Here is a 27,326-nt window from a genome sequence, read left to right on the forward strand (position 1 = left end):
TGAAAATGCAGTTTTGAAATGATGATTTATTTTTTCCCTCTAAAGTTAATACCTGTTTTTTCCACCTTTAGCAGCACAAACTGCAATCAAGTGTTTGTGATACTTGATTATGACTCTTTCACATCCCTGTGGAGGAGTTTGAGGTGGCTCCTTTTGCAGAATTATTTTATTTTGGTCACACTGGAGCACGAACAAACAGTTTGAATGATGTCAATAGAAATTTAGTCTGGCCTTTTAGGACTAGGCTACTCTAAACCCTTCTGCTTCCTTTTTGAGTGATTCAGGAGTGCACTTGCTGGTGTGTTTTGAATCACTGCCCTGCTTAATAACTCGAGTGCGCCCTGAGTTTAAGGATGTGAACTGATAGCTGGACATTTTCCTTCAAGATTTTCGGATTGAGAGCAAATTTCATGGTTCCCTAAATGATGGCGAGTCATCCTGAAACAGTGAAGCAGCTCCAGACTATGACAGGGCCACCATGAACTGCTGCCTGTTCTTTTTATAACAGGGCCAAAATCCTCCAAAAAGTTCAACTTTTGCCTCATCAGTCTACATGATATTTTCCCCAAATCTTGCAGATCAGCAAGATATTTTTGGCAAATGTAAGATGAGCCTTGTTGTTCTTTTTGGTGAGCAGTGGTTTTCCCTTGGAGCTCTCTGCGGCTCTATGGATGCCATTTTTGTCAAGTCTCCTTCTTATTGTTGATTCATGAACACCTTCAACGCGACCCTTTCCAGAATGATAGAAGTCAGTTCTTTTGTTTCAGATTTGTTTCTTTAGATCATGATGTGATTGCAATTTAAATCTTTTAGCCTACTTCACTTTGTCGGACAGATTATGTTATGTGATTTCTTGGCTGGTGAAACTCAGCTTTACACACAGTTAACAAAGAAGGCAATGACTTTTTCACAGCAGGTAGGTTTGGACAGCTTTTATCCCTAATAAATAAAATCATAATTTAAAACCTGCATTTCTTCTGCATTTTACTTGTGTTGTCTTTATCTGATATTAAAATGTTCTCAATGATGATGATGATGATGATGATATATACAGAAAACTAAGAAAAATCGAAGGCAGACTGTTTACTGTCCACATGGGTCACACTTATTGCTTATCTGGGTATCGCATAGGAGCTGAAAGATCAGAGTCACAGGATCTGTAAATACACATTATACTACAAGTGTTTCCAGGATTGTTTTTAAGGGCTTGTACATCACAAACAGGAGACACGAGGGCACAGGAAATAAGAATATTGGTTTAAATACACCGAGGACAGTTTTGAGGCATGAAGAAGGTTCGGCCCTGTGCTCTCATATCGATGTGTCATTAAAATAAGCTGCACAAGAGTTTAAACATTGTTTAGTATTGAATAACCATTTTGCAAAGAAAACATTAAAGCATCAAAATACACTTTAGGAACTTAGAGTGAAAGTACTGATTATTGATGGAGGTTATTTTAATTATTTGGTACTTTTATCTGCAAGTACAAAATGCAACATTTGCAAACAGCATGAAATAGCCAAATAAAGTATACTGCAAGTTCAGAGTACTTTCAAATATCAAAGTACATGTACGAAGTTACATTGCTACCCATGCTGTCAGTGGCACTGTGAGATTACAGTACTGCAGTGCAGGGACACTGGGAGAGATCATCTGCATTACAGTGAAAGCACAAAACAAATACCCTACAAAAGTCAGTGAAGTATTTATTTTTTAAATACGCTGCAGTAGGATTACAATGCCTACTAAAGTATTCTTAAAATAGGATTGAGTCAGAAATAACATTACTTCTAAAGAAACAGCAAAAATTGTTTTACAAAATAAGTTCAGATTGTATTCTTATTTTCTTTAGAATAAAGTTACTTTTTAAAATATAGTTTGGCACCATTTTGCTCACAGCACTAATTAGGACCTCAACCAGTTTATGTAACAGCTGTGTTGAAACCTCTGGTACAACACAAAAAAGCACAAAGGCTTAGTCAGGCTTCATTAAACTTGCAAGTAATGAGGCAAAACATTTGCCATTAATATGACCTTTGCTGAGTCAACATATCCATGTCAAAACGTGACAATCAGAGCGCAACGAGTCTTTTGTCTAACATTAAGTTACTTTTACATCTTTTGCGTGAAAAGTCATCTCATTTACGTTTAATGTTAATGAGATTTACTGAAGCCAAGGCAACAACTCCCAAACTTCAGATGTTGTTCTTGTTGTGTGTACAACTGAAAAGAAATACTTCATCAAAACTGCCATTTGGATTAAAAAAATTCATTTTTTTCAGCTGGTGTGTGTGCAGAGGAAGACCTGAGAGCGAGAGGATACACGGCGAGAACATCACTGTGCATGCATGTGTGTGTGTGGTGAGGATAATTGATCATATTTGAGTAAAAAAGACCCAAACAAGACTCGTGCAATAATGTCAGAGGCATCACTCATCATTTTTGTTTCACTGTGTGTGTGTGTCCCACTCACTCATGCAGTTTCCAGTGGTCTCGGAGCCGATCCGTACTTGGGAATTCTCACTGTAATCCCTGTTTTCTCAAAGTGTAATAAATGCGCAGAGACATCTAACTGACATGTTCATGCTTGTGTGAGATGTTACCAGAGTCAAACAAGCCTTCAGCATGTCGAACTCTATGTTTGGCTGTTGGTGAGTTAACCAATGGGGTTTACACACATCGGTCTCTTATTTCCTGTTACAGTCGAGTGTGTCTCATCAACTGATTGTGTTCGTATCGAGGTGGTGCATTTTGCCTGGCTCATAGTAAATCAAACTATATTTGCAAACAGTTCTTTATTTACAGGGTTCTTGCACTACTGACACACTTCATAAACACACACAGCCCAGATACATATGAAAATATTGTATATCTGAACAATAATGCAAAAAAACCAAAAAAAAAAAAACAGGAGCACACTGTCAGAGCTGGAAGACGCACGTCTACAGGAATTAAACCTTGAAAAAAAAAAAAATCCTACACAACTGTAAAATTTCCAGCCTTTCATGAATCAGCTGCAGCCTGCATGTAAAGTCTATCAGTGATTAGAGGTGTGAGGTGTGGTTGGTGTGGAGGCCGTAGTGGGAACGGTCACTGGGTGCAGCCCCAAGTCCAGGGATGGAGTTTCATCTGTTGGAGGCGGGCTCTTTTTCTGCGCCTCCATTTTCTCTGTGAGCTGGGTGTAGAGCTCCTTCAGTGGCTCACTGCACTGTGAACACACAGCACACATGTCAGCACATACAATATACTGACATTCAACTCGAGTTCACACGTGTGTGTGTAAGACTACAATGACCACTGTACAGTGTATCATCCTGTCCACACTGTATGCCCTTAATTTCATTCTGAATATGACAGTAAAGAATCTTGAATCTCATCTGTCAGCCTCTCTCTGCTCGTGCTGCTGCGTCTCAGTCTGCAGCTCTTCTCCTCAGGCCTGATTAGACTGCTCTGCTCCAGACGTCAAGCTTTATTTCTTCAGATTAGTTCTCCAAACTCTGAACCTTCTTCTTGCAGACTCACTCAGGTCACCTCTGCCTGTAATCTGCTCAGTCAGGGCTCAATATCCCATCCATGATCCTTTCAGGAATGATATTTATCTTTTATCCAACCACAGGCTGCAAGATGCTACATTAAAACAACAGATGCCAATGTGGTGGATAACTAAGAGTTAAACATCTAATGTCAGTTTGTGTGCCGACCAGGTTAACATTTATAACCTGTTAACCTAATAACTGTTCAACACTACAGTGCTGTTGAAAATAAAACTTTTTTTGACCTCGGAAATTCCTCCAAGTGTTGTTTAGGGTTATGAATGTTAATTAATTCTGTTCTTAGTGAGTAGAGGAGCTGTGTGTCTGTGTGCAGCGGTGCAGTGTGAAGTGCAAATGTCAAAAACAGAAAGACTATTATGAGAAATGACAGCGAGGGGGAGGAAGTACACGCCACTGTGGTCGAGGAACTGCAAGTTCTACAATGTTCTAAATGCTTAATCACTGTCACCAGTAGGGCTGCCACAAACGATTATTTTGATAGTCGACTAGTCACCGATTATTTTTGCGATTAGTCGACTAATCAGATCATCATCCATTGGACGTAAAACGTACAGCTTATTGCACCAGCAGCGTTTGCTCTTATATAACTATCATTAGCTTACAGCTTTAAGTGTTTAAGGTATGTGCTAACTAAAAATAAAGACAAGATGATAGTTTATTAAATTTTAATGAAATCTGCAGATTGTTTTGGTGAAGTTTAATAAACTCCTTGCTATCTAAAATATAACAGGACACCGGAGTAAATTCTCGAGCATCTCACACTTCTGATAATCAGCTGTCTGCTTGACGTTTATTCAGCTGTGTAAAAACTATAACTTTAATCTCAGCCAAACTGATTTACTCAGGAACAAATAAAATACTGAAAAAAGCCAAACAATAACATTTTAAGTTATCTAAGTGACTTATATATCATGTTTAACCTGAGTAGCGAAAGACAGCGGTGGGTTTGAAAACGATTAGCCGGGAGTCCGGTGTTCTCACGGCTCTAGTTAGCCTAGCCCCCGGCTAGCTATCGAGCTAGTGGCTAACAGACGTCTCCGAAAACGTCGGAGCGCTTTTGAAAATATGTGGCGTCTTGATAAACTGAGCAGATATTTGAGGTTTACACAGCTACATTCTCGCCTGAAAATATGTTAAACATTTATTTTGTGACCCAGAAAGAATAATAAGAGTAATATTAAAACTAACTAGCTGCCGCCATTGTTGGAAACTGAGCTGGGCTGCGCTATGAATTCTGGGACACAGCTTCTTCTTCTTCTGGGTTTAACGGCAGCTGGCATCCTTTTACATGCAGTGCTGCCATCTTCTGTTTCAGTCCGTTATTACACTCTTAAATCCTACTACTTATTCCTGCGTCTTTTGGGATCTTACAAAGCTTCAAACGATGCGTCGACTATTAAATCAGTCGTCGACGATTTTAATAGTCAACGTAATTGTGACTAGTCGACTAATCGTGGCAGCCCTAATCACCAGCATGGTCAGCTACCAGCAATTATTTTTAAGTCACATTTATGAATTAGATATAACTGTCATCTAAATATTCAAGTTCATCCTTATACACACAGGTATTGGGGCCGGTTAAGATGCATATTTTGAAGGAGGAGTAAAAAATGAATGATGTGATCAACCATCATTGAACAGAGGCAGTGGCTCCAACACCAGCTGCCTGCCACCTGCAATGCAGCAATGTACTCTTGAGAGTCCATCCCAGGCCCTTCAACCCCCACTCACACCTTTTGTCAGGTGACTTTAAGTGTTCGCATGATAGGGTGGGGTAACGTCTCACAATAGTTCTTCCCGAAACCTCTGGTGATAATGACCAGTGTTGTGCAAGTTACTTTGAAAGGGTAATTAATTACAGTTACTAATTACTTATTCAAAAAAGTACCTGAGTTAGTGACGGAGTTAAAAATTAATTACTAGGAAAAGTAATTATTGCATTACTTTAGAAAAATGTTTAACCCTCTGGGGTCCAGAGCATAATTGGCTGTTTTTGACCACTTTTGATGTTTCCTCTATTTCACCTTTAAAAACTGTTTATTTGTCTTGTTTGGTGTCATCCTCACACAACCTCACGTGTCTGAATTTACAGTCATGTTTTCATTTTGATATACTGTATTAACACAACTGATCTGAAATCAGACAAAAAACAAACTGAGTAGAAAAAAGTTGGATTTTTTACTGTAACAACCACAAACATGTTTAATGAATCATATTTCAGAACTTTAAATGCAAATATAAATCGCAAATTTTAAAATCTTACGCACAAGTTTTGCAAACAACAAAGTTATTTGCAACCTTTTACCCTTTTTTAAATAAACATTTCAACCTATTTACAGAACAATCAGCTGTTCTGCATTAAATAAGATGCCACACAAATTATTTGTGCCACTCCAAAAAATCATTTCTGTCGACTTTAAGGAGAACATCACAGCCTGATACCTGCAGGTCTGACATAAGGTCATAAGCAGAGAGGTCACGCTGCTGTCCTTAGACAGTAAACGTGACAAAACTATTCTGCGTATATTGTTTATCGTGATTCTGGTTTTACGTGGACTATCAGCACAATTTAACGGGCATATATCACCTTGTTGCTTTGTCATCGTGAAGTGGTCATGCGATTGTTTTGCCACGACTACTTTATTCTTCCAAACAGCAGCACTCATGCGATCGTTTTGCTCCCTCGTGGTTCAACACGAGGGTCTAAATGGAGCTCTCCACCTGAAATCAAACTCATCGTAGAGATAAAGCCTACCTGTTTTGGAGGGTCCAGAGTTTTCATTAAAGTTTCCATATATGATGGGAACACTTTGTGGTGGAGATGCAGTAACATCCTCAGGGTGTGTCTGTGGACATTTTCTTTACTGTAACGAATCAGACAGAAGAAACAGTCGAGACAAACGACAGACATGTTTACTGTACGCGATCACACCGAAGGTGTTTTTATCCTCATCGTTTAGAAAGAAGCTTTTATATCTCACAGTTAATGAAAAATGCAAAAGATACACAAAGAAGTAAATAGATCAATGCTTTGACGTCTTGGTTAAAACAACAACAAATCATGTGATGAGAGAAGGGCGTTTGCTCTTTGGGCAAAGACGTGTCAATCATGAGTCTTTAGCCAATGATAATCCTCTATTCTCTAACACTGAAGGACCAACTGGAGAGCTGTTCACTGAGCTGTGACCTCTGTAAAAGTCTAGGGGGTGAGACCTATGCAGCAGTTTATTCCACACTTGAAGGTGACTTGTGTGATTGCCTTGTTAGCTTCCTGTATCATGCTAACAGGAACTCACGTTTACATGCAGTATTATGTTCCACAGTCAAATTATGTCCTGATACACACAGAATAAACCATCTTTCCATGTTTTCATGATTAAGGACATGGACTGGCAGTTTTGGGACGGCCCCTTTCGGTACCTGCTTACGTCTTTAAAATCACTTTTAAACTTCTGTAAAACGTGTTTATAAGATGCTACAGAAATTAAATAGTTATTGTTATTATTATCACCCAAGTTTAAAAGCATGAACTGCAGACACAGTTCAGCATACTGTATCCTTCCTCATTTCTCTTGATACATTTACTCTGCAGAGACTAATGGCAGCATTCGAAAACAAGAACTGAAGATGTAATGCTAAACATGCCCCGCTGTTCTTTGTGCAACTGTGTGCTCTGTCTTGGCAAGTTTGGGAAAATGGCATCATCAATGGCATCAGTAAAAGATCACTGTGTAATTCCTCTTTAAAATGTTAGGGAGCACCTTCCTGAGCAGTTAGGAAGGTTCCGGTCAGCAGCTGGGGATCTGAATCTACTGAACCACTAAGCTTTCCGCTATTGTCAGAAGCTGGATGGTAATAAGAGCTTTGTGTATTTTTCAGTCAACTTTGGTGATGTAGTCTTATACTGTAACACTGAATCAACCTACCTGGAGAAAGATGTAAGGAGGAATCCATCAAAGACAACTGAACAAAACTCTTCAGATCCAAACTCATCAGAGAGAAGTGTGAGGTGTCCAGTCAGCAGGTGGAGGAAGATATCACCAAAAGCCATGTCATTGTAGGTCTCCACTATGGGGGACAAGAAAGAAACACTTGTAAGACTCAAACTGTTCCTATAAAGTGGAATGGTCTGTCATTAACACACTGAATGTGAAGTTTCTGAATACATGTTCCTGGTGACTAATTTCTTAGTTGACTAAACTAGAAAAGCCTAAACATCGAAAGTGTCCTGACTCTACTGAAGAAACATTTCTATTCAGTGAAATTAACACAGGAGTGAAACATGTGATTTTAGTTCATTGGCAAAAAGTCCAGCAGCAGAAAAACTCTTTGACAACAGCAGATGTAGTGGGAACATAGACAGCGACTTGCAAGTTGATGTAGTGGGAAACGACTAATACATGGCTGACTTTGGGGTTGGGAACAATTTTATAATTGAAAATTATTCATTTCTTCCCTCATGTGTTTTAACCCTCTGGTCTCTATCTGGCCATTTTTGGCCACTTTCTTTATTCGGTTTTCAACCATTTTTGTTCTGTTAATGCAAATGGAATGAAACTTTCCAAAGGTGTGCATTTTTTTAAAAATTTTTAATTTTCAACATTTCAACTTAATAATGTCAATAATATTCACTATACACCAATTTGTTCCTGTTTTACTGATCGTGGCCATTTTTGGCCAATTGAAACCCATTATAACCACCTTTTTTGATTCCTTGTTACTGGCAGTACTATAGCATGCAATTTAGGTAAAATTGCTTTCATTCTAAACTCAACACATGAAAATTGTAGTTTTTCATTTTTTCTACCACATGACATCCTTGGCCCATTTTCTGCCAAGCAAGCAATTTCATGTAATATTCTTGGTTTCCACTAGGTGGGGTTGATGGGTTACCACACTCCAATGGACCAATATAATGAAACAATTTTGACATAGGTTTGGTCTTAAGGATCTGATAGTTTGTGTTTGTGCATGACATTGCAGCACAAACATGTATTTGCAAGATAGACTGGAATAAATAATGACGCATCAAACATTACATAGGCTGCAGTGAATTCCTGTGGATGCAGGATATTGAGCTTTGAGGTTCCCAGTCAAACTTAGCTTTGAAGCACATGTGAAAAGCACTTTTACTCTTGTATTTTTCATAAAAAGAGACCATACCCAAAATATTAACTCTAGAAACAAAAACAAAAACAAAAAAAACCCCAATCACAGGACATTTTGCACAGTTCAAACCTGCAGCTGCAGCGCAAACAACAACAAACACTGTTTGTAAACGTGTCCTGGAGTTTATGCAGGTGCAGACGTTGCTACTGCTGTAAGTCAACCTAACAGCTTCCAGACCATTTATTCTGGCAATATGGCAAGAAGGTGGGAGTGTCCCCCCCACCCCAAGAGGGACAAAGGGACCCCCTGATGATCCTCTAATCGCCTGAGCCAAGGTGTGAAACTGGGTGTGAACTCTGGCTGATTGGGAACCACACCCAGTTCAAAGCGTATAATATCTAAATTTGAATTATATTTTGGTTTTCATGACTAGGACTGGTGCTAATTTAAAAAATCAAGTCAATGAAAGTAGAAAAATGTTTTAATATATATGAATTTTATAGTATTTTGAAAACGTAAACATGGGTGGCCATTTTTGGCCACGAACAAAATGAGAGGGATTTTTTGTTTTTCTGTCACAGCACAAAAAACCAAAGATACATAAAACTCATTGATACTTTTAATTATTGCTATGCATCTAACGTCCATCATGGTTAGAAAATAAATCAGTTTGCATGTATTATTTAGGAAAAAAATGGGGATTTTATGCTTTTATCCCTTTATCCCTTTATCCCTTTGTAAATCATTAAAATTATGTAATTTAACTGGTATTTAAAGGGTTAAAAGTCTGGATTTGAATTAAATTTTGGTCTTGATGAACAGCACTGATACTAATCTAAAACATCAAGTCAATGAAAGTAGAAAAATGTTTTAATATATATGAATTTTATAGTATTTTGAAAACGTAAACATGGGTGGCCATTTTTGGCCACGAACAAAATGAGAGGGATTTTTTGTTTTTCTGTCACAGCACAAAAAACCAAAGATACATAAAACTCATTGATACTTTTAATTATTGCTATGCATCTAACGTCCATCATGGTTAGAAAATAAATCAGTTTGCATGTATTATTTAGGAAAAAAATGGGGATTTTATGCTTTTATCCCTTTATCCCTTTATCCCTTTGTAAATCATTAAAATTATGTAATTTAACTGGTATTTAAAGGGTTAAAAGTCTGGATTTGAATTAAATTTTGGTCTTGATGAACAGCACTGATACTAATCTAAAACATCAAGTCAATGAAAGTAGAAAAATGTTTTAATATATATGAATTTTATAGTATTTTGAAAACGTAAACATGGGTGGCCATTTTTGGCCACGAACAAAATGAGAGTTTTTTTTTGTTTTTCTGTCACAGCACAAAAAACCAAAGATACATAAAACTCATTGATACTTTTAATTATTGCTATGCATCTAACCTCCATCATGGTTAGAAAATAAATCAGTTTGCATGTATTATTTAGGAAAAAAATGGGGATTTTATGCTTTTATCCCTTTATCCCTTTATCCCTTTGTAAATCATTAAAATTATGTAATTTAACTGGTATTTAAAGGGTTAAAAGTCTGGATTTGAATTAAATTTTGGTCTTGATGAACAGCACTGATACTAATCTAAAACATCAAGTCAATGAAAGTAGAAAAATGTTTTAATATATATGAATTTTATAGTATTTTGAAAACGTAAACATGGGTGGCCATTTTTGGCCACGAACAAAATTAGAGGGATTTTTTTTTTTTTTTTCTGTCACTGCACAAAAAACCAAAGATACATAAAACTCATTGATACTTTTAATTATTGCTATGCATCTAACCTCCATCATGGTTAGAAAATAAATCAGTTTGCATGTATTATTTAGGAAAAAAATGGGGATTTTATGCTTTTATCCCTTTGTAAATCATTAAAATTATGTAATTTAACTGTGATTTAAAGGGTTAAAAGTCAGGATTTGAATTAAATTTTGGTCTTGATGAACAGCGCTGATACTAATCTAAAAAAATCATGTCAAAAAAAGGGGAACTTTTTCTTAATATATATGAATTTTATAGCATTTTGTAAATGTAAACAGGGGGTGGCCATTTTTGGAAGTTTTTATGTTTTTCTGTCACTGCACAAAAAAACAAAGATGCATAAAACTCATTGATACTTTTAATTATTGTTATACATCTAACCTCCACCATGGTTAGAAAGTAAATCAGATGGCATGTTTTATTTGGAAAAAAATTGGGGTTTTGTGATTTTTTTCCATTTATGAGTTCCTAGGATTATTTGATTTAACTGGTATTTAAAGGGTTAAAATTATGAATTTGAATGAAATTTTGGTCTTGATGAACAGCACTGGTACTAATCTAAAAAATCATGTCAAAAAAAGTGGAAATTTTTCTTAATATATATGAATTTTATAGCATTTTGTAAATGTAAACAGGGGGTGGCCATTTTTGGCCACGAACAAGCTGAGAGGAAGTTTTTATGTTTTTCTGTCACTGCACAAAAAAACAAAGATGTATAAAAGTCATTGATACTGTTAATTATTGCTATGCATCTAACCTCCATCATGGTTAGAAAGTAAATCAGATGGCATGTTTTATTTGGAAAAAAATTGGGGTTTTGTGATTTTTTCCATTTATGAGTTCCTAGGATTATTTGATTTAACTGGTATTTAAAGGGTTAAAATTATGAATTTGAATGAAATTTTGGTCTTGATGAACAGCACTGGTACTAATCTAAAAAATCATGTCAAAAAAAGTGGAAATTTTTCTTAATATATATGAATTTTATAGCATTTTGTAAATGTAAACAGGGGGTGGCCATTTTTGGCCACGAACAAGCTGAGAGGAAGTTTTTATGTTTTTCTGTCACTGCACAAAAAAACAAAGATGTATAAAAGTCATTGATACTGTTAATTATTGCTATGCATCTAACCTCCATCATGGTTAGAAAGTAAATCAGATGGCATGTTTTATTTGGAAAAAAATTGGGGTTTTGTGATTTTTTCCATTTATGAGTTCCTAGGATTATGTGATCTAACTGGTATTTAAAGGGTTAAAATTATGAATTTGAATGAAATTTTGATTTTCATGAACAGCACTGGTACTAATCTAAAAAATCATGTCAAAAAAAGTGGGAATTTTTCTTAATATATATGAATTTTATAGCATTTTGTAAACGTAAACAAGGGGTGGCCATTTTTGGCCACGAACAAGCTGAGAGGAAGTTTTTATGTTTTTCTGTCACTGCACAAAAAAACAAAGATGTATAAAAGTCATTGATACTGTTAATTATTGCTATGCATCTAACCTCCATCATGGTTAGAAAGTAAATCAGATGGCATGTTTTATTTGGAAAAAAATTGGGGTTTTGTGATTTTTTCCATTTATGAGTTCCTAGGATTATGTGATCTAACTGGTATTTAAAGGGTTAAAATTATGAATTTGAATGAAATTTTGATTTTCATGAACAGCACTGGTACTAATCTAAAAAATCATGTCAAAAAAAGTGGGAATTTTTCTTAATATATATGAATTTTATAGCATTTTGTAAACGTAAACAAGGGGTGGCCATTTTTGGCCACGAACAAGCTGAAAGGGTAGTGATTTTTAACAAGGCCAGAGGGTTAATTATGTTCGTTCAGCAAACTCATGGTAAAAGTTCAACACAGATACGCGTGCTTCCCCACACAGACCAGTGGTGGCACTTTTGAGGGAGCACAGGGACTACGCCCTGTCATGTGACAGCTCTAAGGTAGGGACACACGTGTGCATCCATCAGTTTTGTCACTGTTTAGATCAGAACCGTCAGTTTTCATCAAATTTCATCATCATAACAAGAAACTGCTTCCTGCTCCAACATGATGTTGTTTGCCTCTACCTTATTGCTTCTGTTGTCTGGATATGTAACGACCTCGTCTTCCAGTCCCAACCTGCTAACAGCACCTCGCAGATAAGCTGCCAAGTTTTCCTCTAATCCACAAATTAAAAGCATTGCTAATTTCCTTCATTAATTAAAGGACAGATTTTTGACACACGACTCATTTGTCATGGAATTTGAACAGCCTGCTGTTGTATATTTAGCTTCATTTCCTCTCTCATTGTTGGTTGTGCTACAGTCTGCCAGGCACCGTGTTCAGGCTCATTATATTTAATGAACTTTTGCATTCAACAACACTGAGTGAAATCTTCTGCATTTTCAGGTAAACAGTGTCACACTGGTGTGGCTAACGTTAGCAAAAGCTGTCTTTACATGAAAATGAACGTCCCCGTGCCTGTGCTGAATATGTGTAATACTCATGTTGAGTGTTGACAGCCGGTTTATTCTGACAAAGCCTCGATACAACTCTGTTTTCATTTTCTGGAGCAAAATACTTTCAAATCAAATCAATTTATTTATACTTTTGCACCTTTCACAGGATAAAAACCACAAAGTGCTTCACAGTAATATAAAACAGAAATACATAAAATACATTAATAATAAAACACAGCACAAATCTAATTAAAAGCCAATCTAAATAAATGAGTCTTAAGCTGCTTTTTAAAAGAATAAATACAATCAAGGCAACGTAATGATGGAGGGAGAGCATCCCACAACCTGGGGGCCACCGCTCTAAAGATCTATCACCTCTGGTTTTAAAATATGTTCGAGGGACCAACAGCCTTCGATTAGATGATGTCAGGCTGCGAGAGGGAGCGTGGGGTTCTAAAAGATCAGAAATGTAAGCAGGGGCATCACAATTCAACGCTTTAAAAGTCAGTACCAAGATTTTAAAATGAATTCTGAAACCATGTTAGGAGCAGCTCCATCTGGGGGCAGAGGGCTACATAACAACTATGTACTGGCACTGGACAGCAATCAAAATATTAACGATCATATTACATGACTGGTGCGTCTGCAGACTGCCGAAAATATTGAAGAGTAGTCGATTAATCGCGCACATCTTTGTTAATATTGTGATTTATTAACAAAACCCCCAAAACAAAACCCAAAAACAAGCAATGTAACTGAGAGATCAGATAAGACTCAGTTACGTGAAAAAAAGCAGTGATACTGCATTTTGACTCAAGTTACAAGATGAAATTGTTGTTGTTATAATTCAGACACTCACCAAGTGCAGGCAGCAACCGTTGTAAGGCATTCTTGTTCCTCAGTTTGGCAATGTGGAGCACGTAGTAGAGACCCATTTCACAGGCCACTCTGTTCTCCTGCAGGTATCTGAGGGGGTAGGGAAAACATTACCTGCTACACTTCTGTGTGTGGTCCTGGAGACAACCGCTGTCACCATTTGTTCAGCTTAGTGAACCGACCTAATGAATTGCCTCCACAAACGGATCCACCCACTAATTCACTACATCCCATTTCAAATTGCACCCAGGACAGAAAGACTTTATTTATCCCCAAGAAGCAACTAACATACAACAGAGCAGCATAACGTTGAAGATAAGGACAATAAGAACAGGTAATAAATACACAGAATATACAGTTTTAAAATTAAAGTGACTAAAAGTGAATAAAGTGTCGGTAGTATATTATTTTATGTGTGTCATCGATAGTCTGGATGCCCGTGCATCATTAGGGCAAAGTGAACAGGCCAGCTACTGGTAGACAGAGCAGATCAGAATGACCAACCCGTGTACTTGTGTAGGAAAGCCTATGATTCAATCCAGGAATGCCAACAACTGCAAAGATTAACAAAACCCTAAGAGCCTTCAACAGTAATTCAGTGGGCATATGGAAAATGACACTAAAGGCCAACTTCAAGCCAAAGCCACCATCAAGTGCGGGATTTGCTCTGTCCCTACTGCTGTGCTGCATAGCTCCTCACCCAGGTCCTTAAATATGACAGGCTACAGACAGGCCACCTCCTCTACAGATGGTCGACTCTAACGTTATGCCAGAAAATTTATATTTATATTTAAAAAGTGCAATACTGTAATTTTCTGCTGCTCATTCCTGTGCAATATCCCATCTGCCCTCCCGTCATATTTCTTTTCAAGTTTTTCTTATTTAATCACATATATATTTAGTCATCTTTTCTCTTTTACCACGTCTCTCTAATATTTTGCTCCTTACTATTTTTCTATTTTTTTAAAATTATTTTATTATATTTTATTATATTTTCTCCTACTGTATCATGCTGCTGAGTGACTGCTGCTCGTCAAACACATTTCATTGCAATGTTGACCCTGTGCTAACTTGCATGTGACAAATAAAACTGAAAACTGAAAACTGAAATAAGACATCAATTCACAACACTTGGATGCAATGAAATCGGTGTAGCTGGAAGATAGACGGAGCTGTAGGGACTGCTCTGATAGAAGGCAACACTGCAGACACTGAGGATCGTTATAAATACTTTGAAATCCGACAGACAAATTTTAACCACAAAGAGGCCACTGGGAAAGATGCAACTACCAAACAGCTGCAGAGGAAGCACGAGATCTGTGGAATCAACACGTATGCCCCGCCAATCATCGGATGCTACTGACGATTGGCCTGCTGGGATAATAAACTGACCCAAGAAGAAGTTGCTAGAAACACAGAAGTCATTGTCATAAAGACAAACATGCCCAAGGTTTCAAGTAATGAAGTCAATGCAACTGATCTCTTATACCTCATACATGGTTACATACATCATGTTGCATCAACATCTCTATAGTTTATCATTTAAAACTACTACCTCTGAGAAGAAAAATAAAGGAGCAGTACTAAAGACGGTTTATGATTTCTCACTCGTGTTTGGAGATATTTTTTTGTACAAACATGTGAAGAATTTACATTTTATAGTTAAATTTAGAAGTGACCTAAATTAGAGTAGGATGTGAGGGTTAACGTGGTAACAGTGCTTCTTACCTCCCGAGAAAGGAAGCTATGAGATGAAAGTACTGATGACAACCTACGTTTGATGCAATATAACATCTGCCTCTCCTCTTTAGCTGCTGTGTTTTTACCTGTTGAAGGATTCGGGCAGGGTGGTGGGGTATGACAGCGAGCTCTTCTCTTCACTTGGGAGCTTCTGTTCCACAGTAAAGGTGTGATCGTCCACAACCACTGACATCATCGCAGGCAAAAAGCGAGTAACCACTTCCAGATCCTGAGGGTGACATAAATACCAATAATGTCACGGTGACTTCTGCTGGACTTCTTTCGTGATACTTGCAGTGATAGCTTTCAAAGTAATGTTTGAAATTATTACAATGGACAGAGCTCGCAAAATCGCTAGCCCGACGTCCCGGAGCTAGCGATATCTCTGGTCGGGCGACCAAAATCTATCTCAGCCCCGCCCGTTGGGTTATCATATAGCCCGACGGGCGGGGCTGAGATAGATTTTCTGAGAAAGGTTCTGCACTGGCTTCCTGTAACATTCAGATTTCTGTTTCACATCTTGGCTCTTACTTTTATACCCTTAGAAGGCGAGGCTCCCTCCTACTGATCCACTCCTATTCTCATGTTGACAAATAACATTCTTCTTCTTGTCCCGCACACCTGTCTGAAATCTATGGAGGACTGTGCATTTCAAACCTTAGCTCCCAAACTACTGAATAGCTTACCGCCCTCTCTTCGTACCACAGCCTCTGTGTTTGGCTCGTATTTTATGTTCTGTGTTGTTTTACAAGTTCATCCATGTTCATTTTGTCCTTAGACAAGCTGGTTATTGAAACCTCTGTAAAGCCCACTGTCACTGGTTTCTTGTCTTTCAAAGGCCTATATAGTATGAATACATTTTACTTCTTTTTTTTTATTAACCGAAAGAAATTCAAATCAAATAGAGATCAAACTAAAGGAATTTGCTTTAGTTTGATTTGTAGCTGGTTTAAATAAAAATGCAGATTTTTCCAGAGACACTACAATACTGTGAGTAACAATATTTACGTACACAGCAGATCCTCTGTTTTCTAATCAGTGAAAGCAAAAACTTGATGCACAGATACAGATAAACCTGTGTTGTCGGCATTTACGCACCAAACGAGGCTCTTTGAAGACCTGACTGTCGATCATGTCCCAGGCTCCTTGACCCAGTGAGAGCATCCTCAGCAGCAGCATCAGGTCAGGACTATCCTGTGAGAAAAAACATACGACATGAGCCTGTTATCAAAAATGCTGCCCCATCACAGTACATGTATGCGGGTACAGACAACTAGTAATTAGCATAAGACAACATTTAAAATTAGAAATGCACTGCTGAACAGCATTGAAATATTATGTTTAAACTAAATTAGTGCATGAATTTTTTTCTTATTTCGACTAGTTTAAAACAAGCCCACATTCAACATAACATTAGCTCACTAACTGAAACATATATGTACTGGGGCAGTATGGTGTTGTCGTGGTTAGCACAGTTGCCTCACAGTAAGAAGGTCCTGTGTTTTGGAAATGACAGTCTTCATTACAAAGCTTTCTTCGTTATGAATTAGCATACATGTTTTTATTGAACATTTGAACTAGCAAAAACAACAGAAACTCTTGTAGAGGACAAAGTCAGAGATAGAAATGACAAGGAGCAGGTGCATCTAGTACAGGTAGAGCTGCTGCAAAAACCCACAGAGCTCAGCAGCCAGCAACAAATTCTGGATCTTTTGCTTTTAGTTAGCAGTTAGCATTAGCAGCACATCCTGCGTCCGATGTGAAAGGACCTTTATGCTGCGCACTGTGACTCACAGCAATGGTCCCGGGTCAGCCCTGACTCAAACTAAAGTAATCCTAAAGTAATAATGGTATTTCTAACCACTGATATACCACAACTTTATCCTTTCAACAGCTGCTGAAAGTTAGGGGACCTAGCTGCTATCGGATATTTATATAGAGATCCTCCAGCTTCAAACTGTATCACCCTTCAAGGACCTGCAGTTCAAAAAAGCGCCCCTCCGACAGCCAAACCCATCTGTTCTCTGATTGGATTGTTACATTTGTGATTGACATGACATTGGCCAATCAGATGAAAGGAAGAAAAATAGGGTCAAAATTCGTACTTGTAACTTGCAGGGTTTTTTTTGGCTAAGTCCACACAGAAATCTTTTTTACACACACAAATCCGGATTTACAAGTACAAAATATTTATGACCACATTTTGAGCCCATACTTGAGCCCATACTTCCAGCTTCCTGCCCCCCAAGGATAACTGGTGAATCCAAATGTGAGTGTGAATGGTTGTGTGTTTCTGTCAGTGGCTGCATGAATTAAATGCACCGCTCTGACTGCTTGCTTAAAATCCACCATTTTTACACTGTTGTATTTTCTTCTTTTACTGAAGTAACCTCACAACCTCAAACATAATATGACTGCAGAATAACTGCAGGAATTATTGTGTTTTGGGTTTATTTCAACTTTCTGTGTTGCACAACTAAAACTTGCACTTGACACTGTTTCATCGTCTAAACTTCTAAATGGGCCTCCCTTCCTTTTCTTTGCCACATTGCGTGTTTTTGCTGTATCACCACAAAGTTGTCAGTCAGTATAATACCACAAATTGTCAGCACAATTGTGTATCACTTCTTCTGTTTCTCATGCACAGTATACTCACTCGTGGTAAAGCATCCTGACTCAGCAGCTCTTGCAGGTTCCTCATGATACTCAAGACTAGGGTGTTGCAGGCAAACGGGTCACACAGGATCATAGACAGGTCCCTGGAACGCACAATAATCAAAACATTATTTTGTGCATCTACCAATGATCAGCAACTATTTTCATAAACCAGCTCCTCGTCTGTTACCCAAGGACTTGCTCTTGTCCTTTCTTCACTCCATCCAGGAAACCCTGCAACTCTCTGGCTCGCTTACCATCCACAAACTTCTCACGGATACAGGCATCTAAACACCAAGTGAACTGTCAAAGTGCACAAAACAAACACACAATTCAACACACAAAGTAAAATACACTGGAGATGTGATTATGGGCTTTATTTACCACCAGTATCTGAGCCCTCACCTTATGGCAGGGATCCACCGAGCAGATCTCACTGATGTCCAGGTCATGAAGAGACATGAGCAGTTCTGCTCTCAGGGTGCAGTAGTGGACGTTCCGGGTTCGCAGAAAGAGAGTTCGTAAAAACTGCAGCACCATGTCATACAGTTTCACATTCTTCCCGATCATCTGAGTCAGCTTTAGAACCACCTACAGTACACAGACAACAGGAATAGTCAGCAAAGGTAATTCCAAAACAGGAGCTGTAGATCATTTACATGCTCCTGAGAACCCCAGACCTTTGACTAAGAATGCCAAGTTATTTTTACTCTCCCCTAAATACAACACTTTCATCAACTATTTAGACCTGCTGTTTGGAACATTAATGATGGGATTTCCGGCTCTTTCGGCTCCCAACCGGCTGTTCGGGTTGTTTTGTTGCTTTAATTTATTAGCAACAACAATATATACATAAAATTATGCACAAAAGGAATTACTAATGTAAAAAAATGTGGTTTTATTTATATATGTTTATATATAAATATATATATGGTGGCCCCAGAGACAAAGCACGAACAAACTGCAAAACACATTGTTTTGGAAGTTCAGTTAACGCTAGCAGAGCTGCCTAGATCACTTACACTACACAATTGAAAGCATATGTGTATTGTTTGTGTATTTATACACAAACACTCATATATATTCCAATAATTTAAAAAAAGTTCATTTACCTGTTACTACCACACACCAAATCCAGTCGTTGGTACTTCCTGGCTTGTGTAGCCACTAGGTAAGAAAAGCTCAACACTGCCCCCTAGCATCCTGGAGTTTGTGCGCATTTTTGAGGTTTCACGTGCTTCGGAGTTTGTACGTGTTTTGGAGTTTGTACGTGCTTTGTCTGTAGGGGCCACCGTAAATATACTTGTATTTATTCACTCCACATAAAATGTAATAAATAAATTATATAATACAAAAACCAACTATTTACATTTCAACTTTTAACTATTTGAATGCATGAATAAACTTTCTGAATCCTTTATCATCTGCAACTGAAAATAGTTGTGGATGATTACTATACCTTTCTAATGTGACCTTGTTGTCCCTGGATCTCTTTCTCCCTCTCGCTCTGTTCCTGTGCTACTGCTAGTGTAACTAACGCCCCTCCCCCCTCTGCTCAGCGCAAAGCACAAGGCTGACGTGCGGAGTGAAGCGGGAAAAAAGTGCGAGAGAGAGAAAGAAAAACAGCTCCCAATAAGGAGCCGGCTCCTGTCGTTCACTTCAAAGATCCGGCTCGTTGGCTCATTCGTGACTGACACATCACTATTGAACATTTAAGAGTTTCTTATGCATCTTTGGTGACATATTATTTTTTCTTTCATTGCTTTTCAGTGCCTAACCCTTTCTTCTAATTCCACTGTCAGAATTGCTAAGAATTGTTAACAAAATAATTTCAGAGTGACAATGCTAGCACCCAATAGTTACAACCAGGTACAGCACCATCATCCTGACTAACATATTGACTTTAGTCATCTGTAATTCATGTTACAATGGTACAGTGCAAACATAACTAGCATTTGACTTCTACAGATTGATAACACCGTGGCAAGGTGCCAGCTAGCTGCATGTTGTGCAAGACACATTATGAAAAGCACAGACAACATAATAGGACAACAGGACAGGCAAGTCCTCTTTATGTCTCTCAACTATTTTGGTCCATGACAGCTTGCACACAATATGTCAACATGAGCTATATGCAAAGCCAAGCGAAAGTAACAGAAGGTTGACTGGAGCTTGCTTATTGAAGTCTACTTGGATGACACCCGTGCAAGTAAAGAAGTTGCACCAAACTTCTTTTCTTTTAAATAAATGAATCTGATTCACAGCTGTGGGGACTGGGAGACTAATCAGATCTAAGGACGGCCAAACAGACAATGCACATGGCCTGAGACGAGAGCTGTAGAAGCCTGTCGACCTAAACAACACTACAGTGGCTTTTACTGTCTGTGAATGGTGCAAAAGAAGCCCACCATTGGCTGCGACCACCACTCTGTTTTCTCAGGACTGCATTCTCAGCCCCTACTGTACACCTATGACTGCACACCAACCCAACCAACCAACATCATCGTCAAGTATGCCGATGGAGATCAGACAGCGTAGAGGGCGGAGATAGAAAACTTGTTCCGCCAGTGCTCCGAAAACACCCTGAAGTTGAACGTCCTTCAAACAAAAGAACTCATAACTTCAGGAGGCACAGACAGGTCCATTACCCTCTTATTATAAATGGAGAACGGGTGGAATCTGTTTCCATCTTCAGGTTTCTGGGGACCCACATCTCTGCTGATTTAACCTGGACCCACAACACCATCGCTCTGGTAACGAAGGCCCAGCAGCAGTTGCACTTCCTCCATGTCCTGAGGAAGAACCACCTGGACCTGAAGGTGCTGCTGGCCATAATTTCATTACACCTGTCCAATGACAATAAAGAGCTATTCTATTTGATTCTATTCTATCCTTCTTGTTAAACAAGAAATGTCCAGATTGTAATGGTTGCTAAAGGAGCTTAAGGAGATTAAAATTGTGTTACATTGTTTAGTCTGAAATAAATCTGAAGCCAGTGTCATTGTGTTCTGCAACTCACCTCCCCTTGGCGTCGTGTTTTTGGAGAAGGGCTGAAGAAATTGTGCAGGATGGAGAGGTCGCTGCTGAACAGAGCTGCTTCCTTCTCCACAATGTACTGTTTTAGGAGAGGTGAGACTTCATCCCCAAACAGAGCCTGGTTGTCCTGCCAGATCTGCCTTTTTACCTCTACTGCACACACCTTGTAGAGCTCTTTGTCAGCCATCACCATCTTTAGTTTCTTCTCTGGCACCTGCAGGAAGAAGCGAGCAATAAAGGTTAAAAAGAGGTCCGCCTAAAACGGATCCTTGGCTTCTTGTCAAAACTATATTTTCTCATGTACTGCTTACAACATTCCCCTCCCTTACTACGAGCATCAGCTAATGCTGGAGACTGGAATTAGTTAACTTCTCCAGTATTATTTCTATGCTGTACCAGTTTCTGGCAATAGTTGACACTCACAGTGGTTGTTCTGTGGAAAATAAAGAGAGTTGGCCAAGAAACAAATGCAGCATGTCTTAGGTTATTCTCACACCTGTGGTATTTAATCCCTTTAAATCAAACTCCCCCCACTGAGCCTCTTGGAGGATGTGGTCTGAGTATGTTTCCAAATGAACTCCAGAGTGCTTTGTTTATGGTGTGAAAGTGATCCGAGCCCAATCCAACTACCAGGTGATAGTTTAAACTAAAATAAATCCCTTAGCCACATTTGCTTTGTATTTTCAATGCAGGATTAATTAAGGATGAAATTATTAATCCTTTCAATTAAGGATCAATTCCTATAACGGATAATGGTTGAAATACTTGCCTTAGGTAGATGCTTCAGGACCTGCATCACCACCGGCTGAATAGATGGCATTTTAACAAGGGGGAAGCTCTTCTCGAGCAGCTCTTCAAGCTTCCTGTATCTATAGATAGAGGAAAAGTCTATAAAAACACTGGTTCCCTCAGCAAGCATACAAATAAAAAAAAACAAAAAAAACCCACAACCAATCACAGACCTGTCCTCCTCCTTCCCCTCGGCTATGACGGCAACTCGCTCCATCAGCTTTTCTCTGAGCTCATCAAAGACAGACTGGTGGAACTCAAGCCGAGGCGTCCCATGGAGATCGAGAAAAGGAAGAGCAGACTGGAGCGTTGGCAGCAAGATTCCATTTTCCATCTGCAATAATGTAACATGTCAAGGACTCATCAGGAATTAGTTGTAGCCGTGCAGCTACTCTATTCAAAGTCAGCTTACCCATCAGGGCACACACCTGTAAAACAACCATATCATTATACTCCATGATATGTTTCATATAATATGGGCTTTAAATGGTCCACAAAGTATTAAATGTAAGTTAAGTATGAAATGTAAATTGCATAAATGAATAAACTTAGTAGGTTTATTGACTCTTTGCCTAAAAATTAGAGGTGGGAATCACCACACATCCCACGATACGATATTATCACAATACTTAACGCACGATACGATATTATTGCAATTTTTTAAAATATTTTGCGATATTCAGATTCTGTACATAAAGGTAAACTTTATCAATATTCATTTTCTCTAATATCAAAGTCTCACACTCAGTCTTTCTCTCATTTCAGTTTGATTGTTGACAAACTGAACGGTTTGTATTACAGTCTAGTCCAACTTAACTGAATCAACCATCTGGTACAATTATAGCTATTCTGAACTATGCAGTTTATGAAAACTATGCAGCCCCTTCAGCAACTGAAGAATTTGAAAGTCAATTAAAACAAAATATAATTTTACATTAAATAAAAAAGTTTTAAACTTAATTAAAATAAAACATGTCTTAAATTAAAATAAGTAAACTGTCATGTTTATTGCTGCCAAAAACAAGTGAAACACATTTGGACAGTGAAGGAATGTCAGGATTGTTGCTCAGAAAAAGGATCAACATGCTCTGAAGTCAGAGCACAAAAACCATCTTGTAACAAAATATCGATTTCTGCTGCCCCTGTATCGATACATTATTAGCAAACAAAATATCACCATGCTACATAGTATCGATTTTCCCCCCACCCCTACTAAAAATGTAAACAGAAAAAAGAATTAAGCACGTCAGGAGAAGAAATACACCATGTTTTCATTTTGAATATTTTGATTTGAAACCGAACTAAGAGCTGAATAACAAATCAACTTTAACTGTGCTATAGTAGCTACACGACATGGGCATAGCCTATATGCATAATAGGAATATATGTCTGTAAAAAACGGCAACTTATTGTAGGTTGTCCAGAAATAGAATTATTCTCATATTCCCCCATACATCTGTTAGTCATCTGAATTATAAAGTTTGGGGAAATCCCTTATAAAAAAATTTCAATCAATATGTCATGTTTTTGTTAAAAAAATGAAATTGTTTAAATTATCACTGACCAAAGTCATTTTGATGATGGCCGTTTTGTTTTCACATCGCCTTTGGAAATATCCTTTTTCCCTGATGACCAGTCAAAAACCTAAATATTTTGAGCTTAGCATGATGCCAAACAAACAAACAAACACCCGACAAAGCCACAAACACTCAGTATTACCAGTGAATGCTGAGGATTTGTGTTTGAAAAGCTCAAATAAACAGTTACTGAATTTGTTGCAAGTGAATCTGAATTTGATTAAATCTCTGATTTGCTGTAGCTCTGTCATAATGGTTGGTATCTGGGAAAATAATAAAACTGCCTCGGCATGTTCCCAAGCTGAAAATGTTCAAGATTGTTAAAGCTCTGATAAGATAGACTACGTTTAGTGCAAACGTAATCTATCTTATGAGTTGGCAAATCTGATCAAACTGACAAAAACAGAAACACAGGATATTTCTATTTTAATTATGTTATATTTTAATTTACATTGTAACACCTCTGAAAACCTAAGCTATGTTGTGACTTGACATGCTCCGCCCTAAAAATCACACTTACTTCAGCTACTGTGATCAGCTGATTCAGCACTGTTCATTCTTCCTTCAAATTTCTAGCTACTTTTTGGCTGCAGTGTTTTAATTTATCAGTGAAAGAATAACAATGATCATCTCAATATAGGAAATAATAAACAAAGCATCATTACAAGGACTTACAGATGTCAGCAAAGACTAGTGAAGCTATTGGAAGGAACATGAGGGGATGTACAAAGAAGTGGAAAAACTTGAGGGACAAATGTGTTTACTCCTAAAAAAAACTGAGGACAAAATTTTTTTTTTCAAAGATTCACCGCAGATGTGGACAAGATGCTAAACTTTAACTTTTCTACTTTTACAATCATTTATTAAATGTATTTCTTATTTTACTACAGCCAGTCTCTTCATGACCTGGACACCAGTGAGATCTGCAGCTTTAAACTGCAGGCAATCACTGCTTCAGTGTTTCAGTCACTGGACTTCTTTAAGTTTCTTGAAGATGTTTTCTTCATGTTTCTCTCATCCAAGAAGCTTCTTCAGTTTTCTGAAATAGTTCCCTGAACTGAAGAGGCTTCTTGGATGAAAAGTGATCTTCAAGAAACTTTTATTTCCAAGCTCCTAGATTACCATGACCTGGGTGACTGAGAACCTACACAGACTCTTCTATGAAACAAACTTCACATGCAACGGGCCTTAGAAGACAGTGATTATATACTCTCGTGGACACTGCGTGGATAGTGCTCATCTTTTTGACTGCACAAGACTATTACATCTGTGCCATTTTAGGAAAGCGACATAGCTGGAATTTAAAAGTCAGCAGGGGCAGAAATGTACAAAAGATGGAGTTAGCCACATCACCTGTTAGTTATCAATCCGAGGTTCAGTGCCATGGAGAGACACTGCATGCTCATATCTCACCAACTAGTCAGTCACATGTAAAAGATATCCTGCTGTATCTTCCATAGTTACTCTAACGGGACATGAATATCAGGCTTTATTAAATAAAACTGAAACTAGATACTGAGCCCGTGATCACACAGTAAAGTGTCTATTGAGGACACAAATCAAAGAAGTTTAATGGTTGCTTTCCCATACATGTCTATACAACCAAAGATATTGCCCCAAGGTGGCTATGTAAAAGAATGCAGGTTTAGATATGTTAGAGCCAATACTCTTAATCCCACTATACAATGTACCTTCCTGTTAAAAACAAGTTTTTTCTTCCCACTGTTGCCATAAAGAGTGTCTGTGACATCCCTAATACTTAGGGAAGATTGACTTGAGTACAAGTCTTTTTAAATATCATTTTTTAAATGGGACTAAATCCTCTCAACCTCTTCTACGCAAAAAAATAAAAATAAAATTAAAATTAAAAATGCACAAATCACGACAGGGGCAGGAATCTCTTTTTTGCTGCATCTCCATGGGGCCCATTCAGTCTGGGTTATCTCCTGAGCACCGATATAAAACAGAAACGCCAAATAGTACGATTACTGGTTTCACCTTTCACATGACAAAAGTATGCCCATTTTTCATATACAGTCTATGGTTTGTGCTCAAACTGTATTTCCTATTTAAGACAATAAATAGCTGTTCAAACTCTCTAAAGCTCTAAGTTGGCGTCGACTTATATCACCTACTCTCACCTCATGGAGGTCAAAAACACTCCAAACACACCACAAACAAACACAGCAGAACGGCATACGTTCTGTGCATTGTGAGATTACGCTCAAAGATTGTCTGCCATCTCCAATCCTCTCTCCTGCTTTCACAGATCTGGCGGGAGAGATCAGAATAAAGGGTGAGAAGGCGATGAAAATCCTGCATTTTGATTTTTTTTAATGCAGGATATTAGCTCAAAAATATGAACTTGAAGTGGAAAGCAAATTTCATTGACCATTTCTCCCACTTTCTCTTTTTGCAATCTGTGTTGTTGTTGTTTATCGCTACAACAGTGATGAAAATAGCTTGGTAGGAAACAACGGAGAACGGTGACTAGCTTTGGATGGTTCAGAACATACGCTATCGTTTGTTTATCAATCCGGGAACGCTTATTTACCGTTAGTCGAAATGTACACTCTATCACTCGAGGCATTAAGCTGTTGGGTGTTACCTGAAACTGATCGATGGCTTTCAGCGGCTCTGTGCAGTTAGTGAGAGTTTCTTTAAGATCCTCTCCGTTGGATATACCAAGCTCAGGCAGCCCCGCGAACATCTTGCTTTCAGTTTAAGCATCAATTAAATTATCTGAGTCAAATTGATGTCTTCTGACGGGAGTTTAGTCAACAAAAGTAAGTTCCTTCTGCAGAAAACAACACATTCGCCTTTTCAGTGAGAGCTTCCTGTGTTGCAACTTTGTAAACACTCCGCCAGAAACATCCGCGATGAAAACGTTCCAGCGTGCTCTGCGGTAAAAGGGCGAGCATCAAGGGTTCGATTGCAAGCTGCGGAGAAGCGCGAAGTCAGTAACTACAAAGAGCTGATGCAAAACCGAGTTTTAAAAGTGTCCGCTGAATTTACTGTCTGTGCCTTTCATGCTGTGCTTTTTTTTTTTGCGGCTTTTCGCGGTAAACTCAGCTGAATCTGTCTGTCTATTTCAAACTCCCTTTGTTCCACCGTAAATTGGCCATACTCTCAAACATGGGAGGATTCAATTGTGGTATAGATCGTGGTAGAAGTATAATTACCTCGGAAAAATATGTTTAAAGTTTTATTTAAAGTCTCATATAAAGTCTTGATGCATTCTCAATCACCCAGGAAAATAAATCTCCAAAAGTTGATTCTGTTCATCTGGACGTAGCGTTTTCTGGGAGAAACGTTTCGTCACTCATCGAAAGATGCTGAAATTAATAGCAACGTTTTCCACATTTAGCTCCGAGCCTTATTAAAAACATGTTTTTTCAACTCATTTTTCACAATATTCAAATTTCCAAAGATGAATTGGAAAATGTTCTTTCCCCGAAAATGTCTGTAACTGAAGCTGCATCTATCCTTTCCATCTCAAAGCCTACTCTGTAAGACTATTATGACAAGTAAGTTATACAGTCTCTTACATTTAATTCTTCATTGAGCTGTATGTTTAAGTGTAGAAGAAAACCAGAGATCAAAGACTTTCAGTTCCACTTAGCAAAGATGATGCATTTTGTCCTTTGGATGCATCATATTGCTGGTCTCTGTCAGCCTCTGTGGACCTTCACCACCATCTGCACCACACACGAGGGTTTGAGCCCATACTCAGATAGAGATGCAGAGTCG

The 27,326-nt window shown here is 38.2% G+C and overlaps 1 protein-coding gene across 1 annotated transcript; it reads right to left on the reverse strand.

Moving 5' to 3' along the window:
- Window positions 1–1,888: 1,888 nt before the first annotated feature.
- Window positions 1,889–26,443, reverse strand: nelfb (negative elongation factor complex member B). Its single transcript, XM_085179593.1, has 13 exons — window positions 26,185–26,443; window positions 22,173–22,333; window positions 21,980–22,079; window positions 21,194–21,424; window positions 18,580–18,765; window positions 18,365–18,477; window positions 18,176–18,278; window positions 16,618–16,713; window positions 15,606–15,748; window positions 13,763–13,869; window positions 7,482–7,623; window positions 6,311–6,419; window positions 1,889–3,209 (listed from the first exon to the last, which is right to left on the reverse strand). The coding sequence occupies exons 1-13, from the start codon at window positions 26,284–26,286 to the stop codon at window positions 3,039–3,041; spliced, it is 1,764 nt and encodes a 587-aa protein (XP_085035719.1). The 5' UTR covers window positions 26,287–26,443; the 3' UTR covers window positions 1,889–3,038.
- Window positions 26,444–27,326: the final 883 nt, after the last annotated feature.

The sequence above is a fragment of the Neolamprologus multifasciatus genome, chromosome 12 (genome assembly GCF_963576455.1).
Source record: "Neolamprologus multifasciatus chromosome 12, fNeoMul1.2, whole genome shotgun sequence".
NCBI lineage: Eukaryota > Metazoa > Chordata > Actinopteri > Cichliformes > Cichlidae > Neolamprologus > Neolamprologus multifasciatus.